General features: G+C 43.7%; 1 protein-coding gene across 1 annotated transcript; it reads left to right on the forward strand.

Moving 5' to 3' along the window:
- The first annotated feature begins 245 nt into the window (after window positions 1–245).
- On the forward strand, window positions 246–16,783 carry elf2a (E74-like factor 2a (ets domain transcription factor)). The gene is made up of 9 exons (XM_080008540.1): window positions 246–537; window positions 1,403–1,486; window positions 3,995–4,280; window positions 7,752–7,859; window positions 8,724–8,840; window positions 11,683–11,766; window positions 14,061–14,253; window positions 15,181–15,420; window positions 15,551–16,783. Exons 2-9 carry the CDS (start codon window positions 1,412–1,414, stop codon window positions 16,038–16,040), a joined length of 1,593 nt encoding a protein of 530 aa, XP_079864666.1. The 5' UTR covers window positions 246–537; window positions 1,403–1,411; the 3' UTR covers window positions 16,041–16,783.
- Window positions 16,784–20,072: the final 3,289 nt, after the last annotated feature.

Below are 20,072 nucleotides of genomic sequence, written 5' to 3' on the forward strand. Positions count from 1 at the left end.
TGGCAAAACGTTATGAAGTCAGAATTTGGTCATTAAACAAATCCTATTCGACTGAAAACAAGAGCGGGTCGCACCCATGGACGACCAGTGTTTCCCGGGGTTGAAACGACGAACTGATCCATCCGTTGAAGGGGGTTTGAACGTGGTACTGGCGTCATCCGCCTGGCGGCGCTGCAACCCCGCGGACAACGTGCGGAGCCGCTCGGGGAGCTTTGACCCCGGCGAGATCCCCACGGCGAGGAGGCGACGCGCCGGAAAAGGCGACGAAGCCAGGAGGAACCACAACAACAACTTCTGCAACCACACTTCGGGGATCCTAGTCGACTGCGTCGGGGTTCGTCCTTGCAGCCCGCGACGGGGTTTCCCTTCTCCCGGCGAGCGTAGCTTTCCGGACACTTGTTCGCCGCCGGCGGAGCGAGTGCGTCGGCTTTGTCAACTCGACTCGCTAGCGTTAGCGCCTAGCCCCGGAAAGGCCCGGCTAGCGCTAGCGTTAGCCTCGGAGCGCACTTTTCCGCTCGCCTGGAAGCCAAAACCAAGGTAAGGGACCAATTCGAATGAGTTCACTTTTAAACACGCTCCTAATGGATAACGGGCACCGGGCTTTGCTATGTTACCAGTTGCTGGTTGGCGGCAGCTGTTTAACAGCTTGTGCCGGGACGCTCGCTACGCTACTTGTTTTAACTCTTTGCTAGCGGAGTCCCAGTGGCGTTGCTAGGCTCGCTAAAGGCTAAAGTAAACACTAGCCCGTGTGCGATAAAACCTAAATACAACTCTCCGGACGGGCTAGGCTATTCCTTTACATACTCATTATAAAAACAACCATTTATTGGTACGGTTGCATTCCTGTATTTATTTTATACCGTTAAATACAATATGTGCGAACAGTGCGCTATATTGTAATAGTAATGTGATATTATAATAACTCGACTTGTTGTCCATGGCCGTATTATTGTATACATATTGATTCACCCCCTTAGAAAACCCTCTCTCTCTCTCCCTCTCTCTCTCTCTCTCTCTATATATATATATATATATATATATATATATATATATATATATATATATATATATATATATATATACATATACACACACACACACACACACACACAGCCAACACCAGCAAACATACTGCCACTCAGCCCCTGTCATGCGATTTGATTTAAATGATGTGTTTTAATGCCATTTGTCTGTACAACAATGCACCAAGCCTTACCAGGATTAACCTCTTCTACATGAAGCTGTCAATGGTTGAATGAGCATTTCGCGGTTTGGAATCACACGCATTAAATGTTTCTCTGTGAAGCCCGTTGTGCCCGTAGCGAGGTAAACGTTCTTTCAGCTGTGTTTCGTCAACGCTCAAGTGTGCATAAAGTGGACCGCTGTGCTCCTATTTGGGCAGGAATGAGTGATGACTTCTGTCGTGGTGTCAGACGGCGGTGGGAACATCGTGGAGTACGTCACCGTGATGGAGGAACCCCAACAGGTCATCCTCATCCCAACCATCTCCCCCTGTGGATGTTGTTCTGTTTCTCAGATATATATTTGTTAGCGTGGGCTGGGGGAATTACTGTAGGAAAACTGGGCTGCACAATTTAGGCTCAAATGATAACCATGAGGATTTTGCTCAATACAATTTTTGGTTATTTTTTTGATCACGATTATTTATCAGGATTATTCATCCGTTTTGTGGAACACAATTAATTTGCTCTTTGTAAATACAAAACTGCCTTCACAATAATAATGTATTTTATAAACCTATAAATAAACAAACTCAAATGTACGAATCATTGAATCAAAATAGGCCTTTTTTCCCCCAGATGAATTCAGTATTCTTCAGGCTAAATATATTTAGTTTTACAAAAAAATATGCCACCAAATGAAAATAACTTCTCCTTAACAAGGTCAGTTACATTACACCTGCAGGTATTTTGCAAGAAAAAAAATCACATCTCCCCCCCCCCGCATTGCACAAATTGCCGAAACTTTATGGCTGTGTTTGTGCTGCGATTTAATTTGCGCAATATTTTGTCAAATGGACGCTGAGCCAGCGCAGATAGCGGACTAATTGGGGGGGGGGGATCGTCCCCGGCCACGATCAATTTATTGTGAAGGCCAATATTGACATCACAATTAATTTACGATTAATTGAGCAGTCCTAGCTAGGGGTGCACTTCCCACACATACACAGCAAATTTAATACTGGGTAATGTGTAGCCAGCCGGTCATTATCACAAGATAACCCCCGGCAGGGTGATCAGATAACAGTTGTCCCTCTGAAGGGGGTTAGTATTTGGTATGTGACAATAAACCTCTTGAATCTTGGTAATGACCGGCTGGCTGCACATTACCCTGCTTATTACACGGCTACTTACTAAATGAAATAATACATGATGCAGAATGTAGATTTCGAATGATTTTATAACTAGTACAACTAATTTAAGAGCGTCAGCTCAGAAAAATAGTTTCAAAACAACACTGCAACAACTAGCAAATTATTCAGCCTTGAAAAATAACTTCTCCCGACATATGACGAACCTATTTACTGTCGATGATATTAGACATGTTAGCATGTAGGCTGGGTAATGCAAGGGACGCGAATCCGAGGCAGAGAAGGAGTTGCCCGTGGCAATAGTCATTATTATCAGACAGTTGTCATTATTTAGACATAACAGACCGCTGATTGCCACCATTGACCTATCTGAAAGGAGTAATCCACAGAGACGAGTTGTAATAATGATAATAATGCTGGTATATTGCTGGGAGGTGGAAGCCAGGCAGCTGATACAACAGGCACCTTTGGGAATTCTACATCCGTGAAACAAAATGTGGTTATAAGGCGATATCTGCCGTATTTGTGAGCTTCACCAGTCTCCAGCTAAATTTGATCAAAGCTGGATTCAGAGCAAGCAACTTTTCTAAATCCACTGGACCTGCCGGGTAAGCCACTATCCCTGAGATCATTTATTTCAATATTATTTCAACACTTGATGCACAGATTGGAGCCCCCTTAATAGACGTTGACCCTCCCAAAACAATGTTGATTATAAATAAGCTCAAATTGTTGTTACAAACTAAGGACTACTTCAAAGGGGAATATAGGGTGGGTGTGATTGCACCAGTCTAGAGAAAAAGTGTCTCAAATCCTGAAAAAATGGTAGTAGGCACCGAAACCAGAGAATTCTGCGATTTGATACCAAGTACAATACCAGGGTTAAACAAAAATCCCTGAATAAAGATTTGCCAATTGTTAACATATTCTGGTCATGGCTGTATTGCTTCATTGCTTTTCCATGAATTTGATAATATCACATCTCTACAATGATACTCTTGAAACTTGAAAGCAGCTGTTGTCTTGCTCTTTTGAACATTGACAAAACTGCCGTCTGACTTTATAGAAAGTGTTGTGTGAACTTTCTAAGAGCGGGCTATTGAGGAAAATAAAGTATGACTTAGAATCAGAATAGAATGGGACCATGTCTAAATACTTTTTATTTTTCATCTTTATTTATTTATTATTATTTTTTTAAAACAACTGTGCAGGAATGACGATACTCTAGGGGAAACCTGCTGGAACCACTGCAGAGATTTTAGACTACACTTAATTTCATTTTAAAGCACATAATCAGGTTTTCTATAGCAGTGCTTCCCAATATTTTCTCTTCCACGGCACACTTTTTACAGTGAAATAATCTTACGTCACACCATTGAAAACCTCACGAACATGTATAACTGTACGTATTATTATTATTATGGCCTACAGTTAGTTATCACTTTCAGTGTGATGAACACACTGATTTAATGAACACAGAGCTGCTATTCTGGCTGGAACTGATGAATTAGTACAGCATTGAAATTTTGATCACGAGCTAGTTTCCATTATTAAAAAAACAACTTTCATTTTTTCTCACACACTATTCTATCTAGTTGAATCTCTTTTTAATCTTAAAAATGAACAATTCTTTCAATTATTATTGCCTTTGTTGTTTTGCAGAGCGATCAGCACCCTGCTGAGGATGAGGAGGAGGAGGACGGAGAAGAGGAGGTCGTGGTGCAGCAGGAGGAGGAGACAGTGATCATTGGCGGGGTGGAGGAGGGTGAGGGCACGGTGGTGCTGCAGGAAGATGAGGAGGACTGCCCAGCGGTGATTGTGGAGGAGGTGCCCAGTGCCCAGGTGGAGCAGTGCTACGCTGCCCAGGTGCTTGTCTACGATGACGAGACCTACCTGATGCAGGATGTGGCTGAAGAGCAGGAGGTGGTGACGGAGGTGGTGGAGACAGGTGAGACTGGCATGGGGGACGAGGAGAGACAGTCTCAATAGATTCTCGTCTCAATAGTTTTTAGTCTCATAGCAGTGTTTCCCCACAGAATTCGATTCTAGGGGGGTGTGTGTGTGTGTGTGGGGTAGTATTTTACAAATTCAGATTTTGCCGGTAATTAACAGACATCTTGCGTCATGCATGAAGTAGAGTAGTCAAAGTCAGAAAGAATATTGCGTAAATTATAAGAGCCATTTGAAACTGTTGTTTGTTAAATTGAGTTGGTTCTTCAACATTTAAACTTTTGTGATGTGGAAAAAAAAAAAAATTGTGTTGATTTGCGGTTTTGAGTTTGGCGACTTGGTCCCCTTTTCACCAGACGCTGTCGTGTGTGTGTGTGTGTGTGTGTGTGTGTGTGTGTGTGTGTGTGTGTGTGTGTGTGTGTGTGTGTGTGTGTGTGTGTGTGCGTGTGTGCGTGTTTCAGCTGGTATTTTGTACGTGTGTATTTTGACCTAGAATTGTACGGTTGGTACACAGGATTCATGCAGGTTGGCAGGTCTGCGTATCTATCAGTGTCACTATTGCAGAGCGTCTGCTTTGGTTGTTTGTAGTGCACGAGCTCCGTTCATTATGACAGGTTTGACTGTTTTTGAGACGCTTAGTAAAATGCGTCGTTCGATTTCATTCAGTTGGTTTAATGCACAGTGAGCGAAGGAGGACATCAGTGAACGAGAGTGAGAAGAGTCAGCCTTTTTTTTTTTAAATTATTATTATTTTTATTTTTTATTTTTTTTATTATTATTTTTCTGCAATGATTGCAATTTATTTTGGAATGCAAGTACCATATACATATAAGAGAAAGGAAAGACTTTCATTTGAAGTTTGAACTAGACATTTCCATGCTAGTTTTCCAGTATGTTTTGTCCTACTAAAACTCAATGAGAGCTACAGGTTGCATTATACTGAAACTTGGTGACAGTCCCATTTTCTATTTTATTAGAACTCAGTGAGACTTCCATGTTGTATTGTATTTTATTGGAACTCAGGGACAGTTTGATGTTCTATTATTGTTCCATAGTGAATGATGAACAATAATAGACACACAGTGTCAAGATCAGCAGTCTCACTATTGTAACTGAAAATTGCAGTCCTATTACGTGAGCGTGATCAGATGACGTGATTACGTAATCTGTTATTGACGTACAGCAGATATACCCAATTAAATCAAATGATAAGGAAATTCGATTTCTCTGATCACGGATATGAACTCAAAATGATTGGACGACAATGTAAAATATATTTAATAGTCAATGTTTTATTATGAATAAAAATTGACACATCTGACACTGATCGGCTGAAACCAGACGATTCCGTTCACCGGCCGATCAATCGGTGCATCTCTAAAATTGAGTAAAATAAAATACATCTAAAATAAAAACACAATGTTTAAACTTGCTTTATTTAGAAGAGCAGGACAAGCGATTGCTCCCTCTCCAGTGTCTTCATTACACATGGAGCAATTTAAGCCCCAATCGCTCCCTCAGAGGAACCAAAACGATACTTGCGGCTTTGATCAACTATATCATATTATTTTCGAGGGCTTTAAATGCATTATCAGAATAACAGATGAATAGATCCGGAGCTATCTTTTTATTCTTATTTTTGTAAAAAAAAACAAAAAAACAGGGCTAGATTAGGGCTACTTTAGAGATTTCTTATGAACTAAACCCATTTGTCCTTAATTACATTTCAAATACTTAACACTACTTAACGTACAGTTTGTAAGAAAACTTTTACGACCCGCCTCTTTTATGTAACTGCTTCGCAACCATAATGTGACATTGACGATAGCGCTGCTGTTTGGCTCTCAACCAAAAGTTCAGAAGGAGAGTTGCACGGGAGAGGAAGGCAGTGGTGTGTCATACAGAGAATTTTAAGCTATGTGCTCCAAACGATAATGTTAGAGATGCCCGGTATGGTTTCGGAGCACCAGAGGGAGGGTATTTAAATCACCAGCTCGGCCATGGCACACAGAGAGCGATTCTAGTCTCAATAGATTCTTGTCTTACAATTTCTAGTCTCACAGTTTCTAGTCTGTCTTATCAGCATTGGTGGATGTGTGAGTGTGCTAAACCTATTATCATTTTTTTTTTAAATTAAATTAACATACAGATTTTGTAATAGACATCTTGATGGTAGTACTTAACAAATTTTGCTGTTATTACTTATGTATTTTTTATGAAATGTCACACTTGAGAAGATTTTCACAATGTCATTTAAAAAAAACATGCACATGTAATAGGTTATTACAAAACACAACAAACCATACGACGTTATTACAATCGTCAAATTGATTTCATTTTGGCACGGTATTACAAATTGCCGCGCTGACCCTGTCATAATGAGTGTTCTGCATGCATGTCAGAATGAGTTTATTTGCCAAGTAAGTTTTCACATACAAGGAATTTTCTGTGGTTTGTTGGTGCATAACATACAACATAGAGAATAAACAATGTTTGCAATAAGTTTTATATATATTATATATTTTTTTTAAGTGGGGAAAAAACTGAACTGTAGTGCGGGAATGTGCAAATGTGTTTCGCCGGGAGCTCAGGTTTTCCCCACCTCAAAATACATGCAGGTGAGCGTTAGATACTCTGGAGTTGGTCCTCGGGCGCCGCTACATGGCAGCCCAATGTTTCTAGATGCGTAAGATACTGCATTAGAATGTATAAATGCAGAGAACTAATTTCCCCCAGAGGGATTAATAAAGCATATTAAAAAAATTAAGGCGAACAAAAATTTTGCCCCTATACAATGAATAAATTATCAACAATTTACAAAGCTAAATGTAAAGTGTTTGGCCAGACAATAAGTTCCTCTAAAGGGTGTTGACACCCTGTTGCTGTTGAAGGCCCTCAATAGTGCCCTGGCTTACATAAGAGGAAGCAGGAAGTAGGAAGTGTTTCTGTTATAAACGGACGGCTATAAACCGTGGCCGCGTCCCAAAACATGCTTCCTGCTGCCTCGCTGCACCCCTGAGGCGGTTGGTGGTGTCTAAATGGGATGGTCGATCTGCTTCGACAAACCAGGTCAACTCTTGAAACCCTCACAGCCAATCACATTCTGATTAATATTCCAATAGTCATACCTGACACGTGGTTGATTGAGACTAAGCCCCCCATCCACTGTGTTCACATGGGTTTTGTCGTGTGCTTGACGTTCCTCCCACTATGCACACTGCTTTTGAACTGGATTTGGTCCCCTGGCATTGGCCTATGTAGTCCTCAGAATAGTTCAGACAAATTCTACATGCAAAATGTCCTTGGCCATTTGATTGATTATATTGCAACCAATGGCATTATGTTGTGCACACTGAAAAAGCAGTCCTTCATCAGCATTGAGACTTTGTTTTAAATACAGCTGTTGCTACAAATAACGTTGCTCATATGCCTCCTTGGTTTGCTTTTTGTTTTTGACAAATAACTGCAGTGGAGATGTCGGGCCCTGAGATGGTGTGTTTTGACAAGACCTTTGAGGCGGCTGAGGCTCTTCTCCACATGGAGTCCCCAGGCAGCCTCCACAGCGACCGCAACACAGGTGAACACAGCCCGCATTTTGACCCTTTCAGGTCCTTGGACGCATCGTCATGTGGGAATCTTGTTGTTAGTGTTTTCAGCCCCGATTCCTGAGCTTTTAAGTATCATGCCAAGTATTATAAGCCATATAATACTTTTTCTATCTAATGTGCTTCGTTCACAGAAGCAGAAAATCAAGTTTCCCTTCCTTACTATACATGTTTGATCAGATATTTGTAATTAGGATGCTCTCTGATATGGATCCGCTATTTTAGCGCAGTATCGAACATCCCTATTTATCTACGAGCAACAAAACGGCTTTGTTTCACTCAAAATTAACAAAACTAGGCGAACTGCAAATTAGGATCTCACAGATAGGTTTTGGAAAAGACCTCAGCTCAATAAGAAAAACACAACCACAGAATCTTAGTGCAAACATCAAAATATTCATATATTTAAAGATTTTCGCCAAACACACAAAATCCCACAGGGTTGACACAACAAAACATAATCCAACTCAAAAATCCACTACAGGTCTTAAAAAAAAGAACTTCGCAAGGCTTTTCACGAACTCATTTATACGTTGTACCGCACACTTTGAGCATGTTCCTCTGTGTTGCGCCATGATTGCACTGCCAGCAAAGTGGCTGCAGCGTGAAAGCAAAGCAGCACTCGTGCTCCACAAAAACTGAATGATATAACATGGAAGAGAGTTGAATTGTGCCGCAAACTGGGAACAAATCGGTGAGTAGATTGAGAAAATGGGTGTTTCCGGGGGATGTACACTGGTGGTGAAAGCTTGTAATAAAAATCCAGGTTGTCAGGGTTGGTATGACCGCTCTCCCGGTATTGTCTCACTCTGTACAATCTTACCACATCATTCCAGTGGAAGACGTGATGATGGAGACAGTGGTGGAAGTCTCCACAGAGTGCGCCCCCATCGAGGTGGAGTCCTTCCCCATTCCGTCCGAATGCGAACCCATCACCAAAAAGAGGAGAGGCGGTGAGTAGCAGCCTCGTGCAATCGGACGATTCCCCTTCTCTGGACCTCTGAGGGAGCTGGGGGCGGGGGACATGCTCAAGATCCAAGAGGTTTATTCGTCACATACATATACATATCTTCATACATATATGCAGTGAAATGTCAATGCAACGCACCCGGTCATTACACACAATATGTTTTAGACTGAACACAGTAGCTACCTAATTTCTACTTGAAGTAAGTCGAATACTATAGAATAAAATTAAAATATAAAGAATAAAAATAAAATAAGAACTCAAGGGTAATGCAGGGTGGGGGTACAAAATAGATAAGGGAATAGGCTTATGTATATGGGATAGACTTATGTATATGGGATAGGCTATTTATGTATATACCGATATGTGCATTTAAGTGGCATGTGAATAAAGTGAGGTAGTGTTTGTGAGATATACAGCACAGTATACAACAGTACGGCGCAGCAATACGGTAACAACGTAGAACAGTGACACAGTATGCGGTACAGTATGCTACATACAGTACAGTACGGTAGTGGAGCCTATGTGTGTGGCACAGTGAAGACCCCTGGTGAGGTCAGCATTGACAGTTCTTATGGCTTGGAACAGTCCGTTGTTGGGGTGATGAGGATCCTTCATGATCCTGCGGGCTCTGCTACTACACCTGCTGGTGTAGAAGTCCTGCAGGGAGGGGAGTGTAGTTCCAGTAGTACATTCAGCTGAACGCACCATCCTCTGCAGGGCCCGCCTGTCCTGGGCAGTACAGTTCCCAAACCAGGCAGTGATGTTGCCTGTCAGGATGCTCTCCACTGCTCCACAGTAGAAGGACTTGAGGATCCTCACCGAGACCCTGAATTTCCTCAGCTGCCTGAGGTGGAAAAGACGCTGCCTCACCTTTCTCACCAGAGTGTCTGTTTGTAAATTCAATGTTAAATCCTCTGTGATGTGGACTCCCAGGTACTTGAAGCTGCTCACCCTGTCGACAGAAGTCCCATTAATCACCAAGGGCACGTCCTCGGTTGTAATCCACGCCTAAAGTCCATAATCAGCTTCTTAGTTTTGCTGATGTTTAGGTGGAGGCTGTTGTCCTGGCACCAGAGTGACAGGTCAGCCACCTCCTCGCGGTAGGCCTTCTCATCACTGTCGGTGATCAGGCCCACGACAACGGTGTCGTCAGCAAACTTGATGATGGTGTTGGAGCTGGACCTGGCCACACAGTCATGTGTGTGTAGGGAGTACAGTAGGGGGCTGAGGACGCAGCCCTGGGGGGATCCTGTGTTCTCAAAGTTCATCTATCTTGTTCTCCAGAGACTAAACATGGGCAAGAAGGATGCTTGGCAGAGGTGGACGGTAAGGTTGCGTCCTCATTCTGACCTGAATGCCATCTCGTTTACCACGGTGCTTCCTCCGTGGGCCCACCCAAGGAACAGCGGCTCCATTTTTGTTGTTGTTGTTGTTGTTGTTGTTGATGATGAAATGATGATGATGAGGAGCGTGTTCGCGCGTAAAATTTCAGTCGGCCACTCTAGTTCCACGGATAAAAAGTCCCAAAGTTGTTCTTTTAGGGAAGTTTTTATATCCACGAGTGCATCGTGGCCGTAAGAGATAACTGCCGATGCTTTTTTGGCGGACATTATGAAAAAAAAACACTCAAATGTGTGAAGTCGACCTATTCATCGATGCTATTCATTCATTGCAACATTTCTGGTCCCCTTACATTTGGATGAAAATGTACACTTATGAAATCTAAAAAATGTTTACAAAACAGTCGTGGTTAGCTCAAATAATTGCGATGAGGCTATTGTGTAGTGGTTGTGACAGTTCTATCCCCAACACTAACGATGGTAGCGTAGGACATGATGTCATCTGCAAAGCCGGCTTCTCGCCACATCTTTGTGTTTATGGCATAAAAAATGGTTGGCATCAATGTAATGAAAGAATGATGTTCTGGAACGTTGGATGGCGCACAAGCAGTGGCGCAATGTCCTTTGGTACAACATCTATCATTCTGTGTCATTGAAAATTAAATGATTTATCTAAATATGAAATGTGGCCGCTGAGTGAACAGAGTTAATGGCTTAGCACTTAGCAGCTTCTGTGACAGCACCGAAGAGACGCCAGCATAGACAGCGTAGAGTTGCTTCACAAGTACTATACTAAATAAAACCGACCTGCAAATGTTTTGAGCTGTACCCGGGTTTGCTATGAAAGAATCCCAGCGATGTCTGTTTTTTCACGAGGACTCCAGGATAGGATAAGCTGTTCACTGTCTGGTTTATTCTCTCACATGGATCGCATGCTTGTAAAACTTAAACCGAATGCCAGCGTAACGTGACCCTTTTGCTGCTCAAAGTGAAGTATAACAGCTTGTAAAATGACTGCTTAAAGAGCACCGGATGGTGTCCCTTGCTGTCTTTTGCTGGGTAGGTGACACAACTCATTTCAGCCAATCAAATAAAGCGGTTGCAAAAACCGCTGTAGACGGTGCTACAGATAACGGGTAAATATTTAGGATTTGGTTACGCTTGAAAGGTGCCATCGATAGGAGCATTAGACTAGCCAATCAGCAAAGACCACAATTAAGCAGCCAACCCACCCCTGTAAGCTTTCCTCTTTAGGGTGGAATATGGAATAAGTTACTGTTCCTCAACTTCTGAAAGAAATCGTGTTTACAATCAGAGTCCAAATGCCACTCAGTGAAGACAAGTTGCCCTTCCCTTGTAATGTGTGTGTGTGTGTGTGTGTGTGTGTGTGTGTGTGTGTGTGTGTGTGTGTGTGTGTGTGTGTGTGTGTGTGTGTGTGTGTGTGTGTGTGTGTGTGTGTGTGTGTGTGTGCGTGCGCACGTACAGGTGGACGAAAGCCCAAGTCGCTTCAGCCTGCATCCAACGGCTCCTTTGAACTGGGCATGAAGAAGAGGCCCAGGGAGGGTAAAGGTGTGTTAACGTTTTCTTTATGTATACACCCCCCCCTTCAGCAGTTGAATGTGAACTTGAATGTGGAGTCACTCAAGAGCCAAATCTCAAAAAAAGAGTCTACCCTTTCATCATGACGAATAGTCCTCCCTCTCACCCCTGGGCCACACCAGAAGCGACACGTCAGCGTGGCGTCGACGCTTCAGATACGCTGCCATTTTAATCAATTTGGAAGGTCACACCATCATAAGCGTCACGTTGCAAACGCGGCATGCCGCGAGGCTCCGAAATCCCTCGTGTATTTTTACGCCTCTATTTTTCCGGGTGCAAAGCGTGAAATGGAATGTAGATTCCCAAAGAGGTCCATTCAAAAGATGTATTTAGTGAAAATATTTAATAACCAAGCTTGGTATGCATCAACCACATACATACAATTGTTGATGTTCGGTACTAACATGGATTACTCAGTTAAATTAACAAACAAATTTATTTTCTCCCACAACAAATTAAATCTCACATTTGTTAACAAAATATTATCATTCCAGCAGAAAAACAAATATCACACCAAGGAATAGCCTTTATGTTTTACTTTATGCTTGGGAAGTAGAAACCTTTTTGGTCTGGTATACCGTACCTGTCGACCACACTCTGTACGTCCGCACACGGAAGCAGGGCGCTCTTGCTACTTGGGCTCTCGTGAAACTGACTTGCCAAGCAATAAATTTGTGCAGTTGGGAAATCTGTCAATTTGTTTATTTTGCTATTTTATTGAGCTATTAATATGTTTTATAAAATGTACAAGAATATATCCATTGCATGTTTTTCTTCATTGAATAATCGAACCACAAATAAATGCTAACAAAAACTGATCAGAAAACGCTCAATAAGCACACATATATTTATTGTGGAAATCGCTTGCATCCTTCTCTGGTTAATGGGACGATTCCATTGCTGCCATCTCTGGCTTCTCCATCAGATCCACGGAGAACCGGCACCGCCTTCCTCCTGTTAATAACCACATTGTATTTATAGATTATTACTCATTGCGGCACTAAAACACGTTGTATTCAAACCAGAAGCTGCAATGTGATTCAAAGCAATAAACGCTCAACTCACAAACTAATCCAACTACATTAATAAACGGGCTCCAAATGAGAATGAAATGAAAAGTAAAAAGGTTGAAAACAAAAGCAACAATTCACCTCCCCATTGAAAGTTGAGGAGTTTACAATATAAGGTTGAGTCTCAAGAATACTGCCTTACATAAGCCCATCATAGACGGAATGAAGTGGACCCGGAAGGAATTGACAAATGGTCAAACTGACGTGTCGCCGACTGTGTCACTCGCTTCTGGTGCAGCTCAGGAGTCAGAGTGGAACCTTTGACGCTGCAGCTGGTGTTCTGTCTGCAGCTGATGGATTAGTGAAGCCTTGCAATTGAGGTCTTGCTAGAGCTAATTTCCAGTCGTTATTGTTTTTGAGGGGAATTTGAAACATTTTCGAGGCACACCTGGTAAGCTCAGAGCGGCTGAAAACACTGGCATAGAATGACAGGTTTTCCAAAAGAAGAAATCTTTTTTTTTTTTTTTGTTATTTTTTGTCCAGAAAAAGCTACTGTGTAGCACTGTTGATGAAATGTGACAGAGCGCCGGGGAAGCGCAGCAACTCTCCTGCAGTGTGACACTGTCTGGTATTGTGGTGGACAGCTTATGACATAGTGACTACCACACAAAATGTTTCTAGTGGTGCAAGGTGACTCCATCGCATGACGAGGCGACTGCTATTTTCATTTGGAAAATACCAAAAGGATGTATTTACTGGGATTAACAAAAATAATAATAAAAAATCAATACTCCGATATGATTTGATTCTGTTGTTTCAATTTGTGAATTTATTTGTTTTTACCACACTCAACAATACACTCAAGAGTTACAGTATACACCTTACACCTACAAGCAATGTGATCGAGTATTGTATTTTAGGTATTTATTTTATATATATTTTATTACAAGGTTCCGTACGATACAGAAAGTTCAGTCAGGCAATGTTGTTCGTTTTTTTTTCCGTCTTCTACATTTCTGTATTAAACTCAATTCAACTGAATTAAATTGTTAGTAATGCCTGTCAGATTGTATACTGAAAAGTCGGCACCTATCTTGAATAATAACAATAATCAAAACAGCTTAAATCAGGTGCCATGAGAAAAAAAATGTGCTGCTCAAAAATGGCAAAATACGACTGATCAGTAGATGCCTCGCTGCTCGAAAAGGGGTTTGGCCTGGCATGCTTACACTGTTCTCATCACTCTCATCATAGGAAACACCACCTACCTGTGGGAGTTCCTGTTGGAGCTCCTTCAGGACAAGAACACCTGCCCCCGCTACATCAAGTGGATGCAGCGGGAGAAGGGCATCTTCAAGCTGGTGGACTCCAAGGCAGTGTCCAAGCTGTGGGGGAAACACAAGAACAAGCCAGACATGAACTACGAAACCATGGGACGGGCGCTACGGTACATCTGCCTCCGCTCTGCTCGTTGACTTCTTCACCAGCAGGTCCACTCTTGTGGCTGCCTGGTTATTACCATTGGAACTTGCTTTATGGCTTTTTGATGCTTTCCCTAACAAGTTTCATATCCCTTCGGGATACGCAGAGCAGAGCCTTTTTGCAAATACTTGGCTATGTTTTTTTAAGCTGTTTACAGATAAGATTCCTAGTCTTTATCTGTGAATACAAATAAATATTTGACTATTTTAGTCAGAAGAGGTTATCGCAGTACAGTGGTACCTCGACTTATGACTGTAATTCGTTCTATAAGAACGGTCGTATGTTAAAACAGTCGAATGTCGAAGCAATTTTTCCCATATACACCATGCTCATTTTTTTCTATGATTTCCTTCTTAGTTTCAATGGGAATCATTGCCTTTTTCTTTTTTCCACCATCCTTCTTCTTAGGATTCATCATGAAGGGTGAAAATAAACAAAATACACAGCACAAACACAGTAAATATGAAAAAAATATGGATACGCCACGAACTACATGCACACACGATGTAGGTCGCCCGCTGTCTGACTGCTGACTGACTGCTGACTGGCCGCCGACGCACCAACTGCAAATTTCCACGCTCATATCTTGGAGCAGTCGGTCGCTACAAATTTTCGCGACTATCGCTACTGGTATCTTGGATTAGTCGTAAGTAGATGCAGTCGTAAGTCGAGGTACCACTGTACTCTTTTTCTCCCTGTGGCACAGTGAAAGTCTGAATAGCATCACCGCGACATGTACCATCCTGACCAGGATAACGGCCACATCCTGGCATTTTCACCTCCAACAACATTTAATTGCACAAAAACATACAAAAAAAGATTCCTGCGTTTTGCTGTTAATGCAATAGAATGTAAGAGAACTGAAGCCGAGCCGGGACCCTCTGTGCTGCAGGTACTACTACCAGCGCGGGATCCTGGCGAAGGTGGAGGGCCAGCGACTGGCCTACCAGTTCAAGGACATGCCCAAGAACATCCGCGTGATCGAAGATGAGGAGGAGGGCGAGGAGGTGGAGGACGGCGAGGGAGTCCTGCCCAGCGACCACCAGCCGCTGGCCAACACTTTGGGCTCGGACCCCCCTGCGGGACAGCCACAGCACAGCTACGTCACAGTCATCCCCAACACCGGCACTAGGTCATTTAAAATGTTAAAAACCTTGGCTGTTCTTTGTTTTGTCTAATATCCTATAAAGTGAGGGAGTTTTGACTGTATGTTCAGTGTTTGACCGTGTGATTATTCTGTGTCCTTCCCGTCTCCCCCACAGGACAATCCGTGCCATGCCAATGGTCATGACCAACTCCCTGGGTCAGGTCACGTTAAATTCCTCGTCCATCTTCACTACGACCGGGGGGCTTCCCGTCACCGTGGGCAACTCGGGCACCGGCACCCCGCCCAAGCTGGTGATCCAGGCGCTGCCCACCATGCTGCCGGCGGGCTCCAAGGCCGGCGAGAAGATCACCATCATCACCATCCCGGCCAGCCAGCTGGCCACGCTGATGCAGGCCAACCCCTCTGGCCACATCACGCAGCTCATCCAGGCCAAGTCCGTGGCCCCACAGGCCGCCACCAAGTTGGTGGTCGCCGCCGCCAGGCCGGCCCCGCAGCTCATCCTGGCCAAGCCGCACGTCTCAGCCGTCCAGGTGGGCGCTCCCGCACCCGCCCCCCTGCTCCAAGCCACCACCACGACCCCAGCACGGCCCCCCGACACCACGACGGGACCCAGTCTGGCCTCAGAGGACACAGTGGCTTCGTAGTCCCCCCCCCCTCCATGGATGGCCTACACCTCACCAGGGTCCTGAGAGGTGGGGACACTCCCCTCATCCCAGGGGGGGAAGAGGTGGGACCCCTGCAGCCCCCTCACCCCAGAAGGTCCGAGAGACAGTGAGTCTGGAACACTGCTCCCCCAGAAGGGGAGCCTCCCATCGACCCCATGACATTTGACCAGAAGTTTTCCATTTGGGAGGTTGGGTGGTGGCCTGTCTCCCCCACGCCCACCCCCATAAAACGCTGGAAAAAGGGACTTTCCTTCTTTGTATAAAACATACACACTTTGAAGCTCATACTGGGCAGCCTTAGCTTGTAAATGTATAAACTCTTCCTTTTATTTTTTTGTAATCAAAAAACTTAATATAAGAAAAACTCAACAATTCTTTGTTGCATAAAAAAAAATTTGACACAGAAAAAAAAAAAGCATTTTCTTTTAATGCTCCGCTGGCATGTATCATCGCAGCAGAACTAGTCAGAAGTTATTGATTTCTTGTTTCCAGTCTTTACGTCTGTCTGGAATTCTCTGCTCATGACACTTGTTTTTTTTATTTTTCCCCACAAACCCCCAACCCAATGTTATATTCTTTTTTTACAGTACATTAAAAAAAGGGAGTGAATGGTTGTCTGCATTTGAAAAAAACCCTAATATGATATTTTTTCCCTTCTGTATTATCAGTGTATTGAAGTAGATTTTACTGATATGTACTATAAAAAAAACAACAAAAGTGAATTAAGGCCTCTCGTCTGCTGGTTCTTTCCCCACCCACACCCAAAAGCTGTTCATTAGAGGTTGAACCGAAATTTTAACTAGTACATTCTGCGGCCTGTTAGTGGCATCGTCCATTGTACAGGTTCCACTGGAATCTTTGTATTTGCTTCAATCCTGGTTCCTCATCTACCCTCAAGTATCTGTGTCAAACATTCCATCAAACACATTTTAGAGATTACAACAGTTGAGGTCGAGTTAGGGTCTATGGTTATATCTGAATCGAGACCACGGCACTTAAAATAAGACTAATATTTATAAATGTTTTTACCTAAACCTTTATTTTTGATCATTGGTAGTGTTGGGGAAATTCTACTGCATGGTGTGAGGTTAATCTGCCTGCTGCAGGAAAACAAAACAGAGTATTAAAGATATTTATTCTGCAGAATAAAGAGGAAGATAGTCATGGTTTATAGCAGTGTTCTGATGAGTCTACCCCTATTACTGACGAAGATTACGGATTTAACAGTCAAACTCCAGTCACAGACACAATCCTACTACGCCATATAACAAACAACGATCTTTAAAGCCCCCTGTGGGGTTATCCTTATCTCCACACAAGGTTAAGTGAGGATGTAATGTGGTCTGGTTTTTCCAATACGACAATTGACATTTTTTCATTTATGCTCCCCAAATTGGGTGTGAGATGGAAGAGAAAGAAGAATTCTTCAGTGAGTTGGATGTAGTGGTGGAGAGCATCCCCAAGGGAGAGAGAATGGTCCTGGGAGCAGATCTCAATGGGCATGTTGGCGAAGGGATCAGAGACATAGGTGATGGGTAGGTATGGTGTCAAGGAGAGGAATGTGGAAGGACATGGTGGTGGATTTCGCCAAATGATGGAATTGGCTGTTGTGAATACGTATTTCAAGAAGAGGTAGGACACGGGGTGACATGCAAGAGTGGAGGAAGGTGCACGCAGGTGGACTACATCTTATGCAGGAGGTGCAATCTGAAGAGATTAGTGACTGCAAGGTGGTGGTAGGGGAGTGTGTTGCTAGGCAGCATTGGATGGTGGTCTGTAGGATGACTCTGGAGGCCAAGAAGAGAAAGAGAGTGAAAGAAGAGCCAAAGATAAAATGGTGGAAGTTCAAAAGGGAGGAGTGTTGTGTGCAATTTAGGGAAGAGGTAAGGCAGGCAATAGGAATGGGAATGAACAATTACCAGATGACTGGGAAACAACTGCAGAAGTGGTGAGGGAAACGGCCAAGAAGGTACTCGGTGTATCATGCGGGAAGAGGAAGGAAGACAAGGACTCTTGGTGGTGGAATGAGGAAGTTCAGGAGAGCATAGAGCAGAAGAGGTTGGTGAAGAAGAAATGGGATGGTCAGAGAGAGGAAGAAAGTAGTACAGGAGTACAAGCTGATTCAGTGCAAGGCAAAGAGAGAAGTGGCAAAGGCAAACGAAAAGGCAAACGACGAGTTGTATGAGAGGTTGGACAGTAAGGAAGGAGAAAAGGACTTGTACTGATTGGCAAGACAAAGGGACCAAGCTGGGAAGGATGTACAGCAGGTTAGGGTGATGAAGGATAATGATGGGACTGTGCTGACTAGAGAGGAGAGTGTGTTAAGAAGTTGGAAGGAGTACTTTGAGGAGTTGATGAATGAAGAAAATGAGAGGGAGAGAAGAGTGGATGATGTGGGGATAGTGGATCAAGAAGTGCAGCAAATTAGCAAGGATGAGGTGAGAACATCATTAAAGAAGATGAAGAGTGGAAAGGCAGTTGGCTCAGATGACATACCTGGGGAATCATGGAAATGTTTAGGTGAGATGGCAGTGGCGTTCCTAACGAGACTATTTAACACCATCCTGGAAAGGGAGAGGATGCTGGAGGAGTGGAGAAGAAGTGTACTGGTACCCATCTTCAAGAATAAGGGAGACATACAGAGCTGTAGTAACTACAGGGGAATAAAGTTGATCATCCACAGCATGAAGCGATGGGAAAGGGTAGTGGAGGCTAGGTTAAGAGGAGAGGTGGGGATCATCGAGCAGCAGTATGGTTTCATGCCGGGAAAGAGTACGACAGATGCAATGTTTGCTTTAAGAATGCTGATGGAAAGTACAGGGAAGGCCAGAGGGAGTTGCACTGCGTCTTTGTGGATTTAGAGAAAGCAATTGATACGGTGCCTAGAGAGGAAGTGTGGTGTTGCATGAGGAAGTTGGGGGTGGCAGAGAAGTACGTAAGGGTGGTACAGGATATGTATGAGGGCAGTCAGACAGTAGTAAGGTGTGCAGTAGGCGTGACGAAGGCATTCAAAGTGGAGGTGGTATTGCATCAAGGATCAGCTCTGAGCCCTTTCTTGTTTGCAATGGTGATGGACAGATTAACAGATTAAATCAGGCAGGAGTCTCCGTGGACTATGATGTTCACGGATGACATTGTGATCTGTAGCGAGAGCAGGGAGCAGGTTGAGGAGAGCCTGGAGAAGTGGAGGCATGCATTAGAGAGAAGAAGAATGAAAGTCAGCAGGAGTAAGACAGAATACATGTGCTTGAATGGGAGGGAGGGCAGCAAAAAGCTGAGAATGCAAGGAGTGGAGGTGGAGAAGGTGGATGAGTTCAAGTACTTGGGGTCGACCATCCAAAGCAGCTGAGAGTGCGGGAAATAGGTGAAGAAGAGAGCACAAGCAGGGTGGAGTGGGTGGAGAAGAGGGTACGGAGTGATCTGTGACAGAAGGGTTCCAGCTGCTTTACACCTACGGACCTTTGATCGACGTACTGAACCAACGCTATTTTATTTCCATCCCATATGAAGAATGCAAAGAGGAGGTGCTCAAGGAACTACACTGTGCCAGACCCGCCCGGTCTGTTTGACGGTCACGTCTGGCCCATGTACGTCAAACACAAGAACATCAGGTTGGTAGTGAGACCAGCTATGTTGTACGGTTTAGAGGCGGTGGCACTGATAAAAAGGCAGGTGGCTGAAGTGGAGGTGGCAGAGTTGAGGATGTTGACATTTTCATTGGGAGTAACAAGGATGGACAGGATTAAGAAGGAGTACATTAGAGGGACAGCTCAGGTTGGACAGTTTAGTGAAAAAGTGAGAGGCCAGATTGAGATGGTTTGGACACGTGTGTAGGAGAGATGAGAGTTACATTGGGAGAAGGATGCTGAGGATGGAGCTGCCAGGCAAGAGGAAAAGAGGAAGGCCAAAGAGAAGGTTTATGGATGTGGTGAGGGAGGACATGCAGGCGGTTGGTGTGAGGGAGGAAGATGCGCTGAACAGAAGGTATTGGAGGCAGATGATCCGCTGTGG

Source organism: Zeus faber (assembly GCF_960531495.2).
Source record: "Zeus faber genome assembly, chromosome: 10".
NCBI classification, from domain to species: domain Eukaryota; kingdom Metazoa; phylum Chordata; class Actinopteri; order Zeiformes; family Zeidae; genus Zeus; species Zeus faber.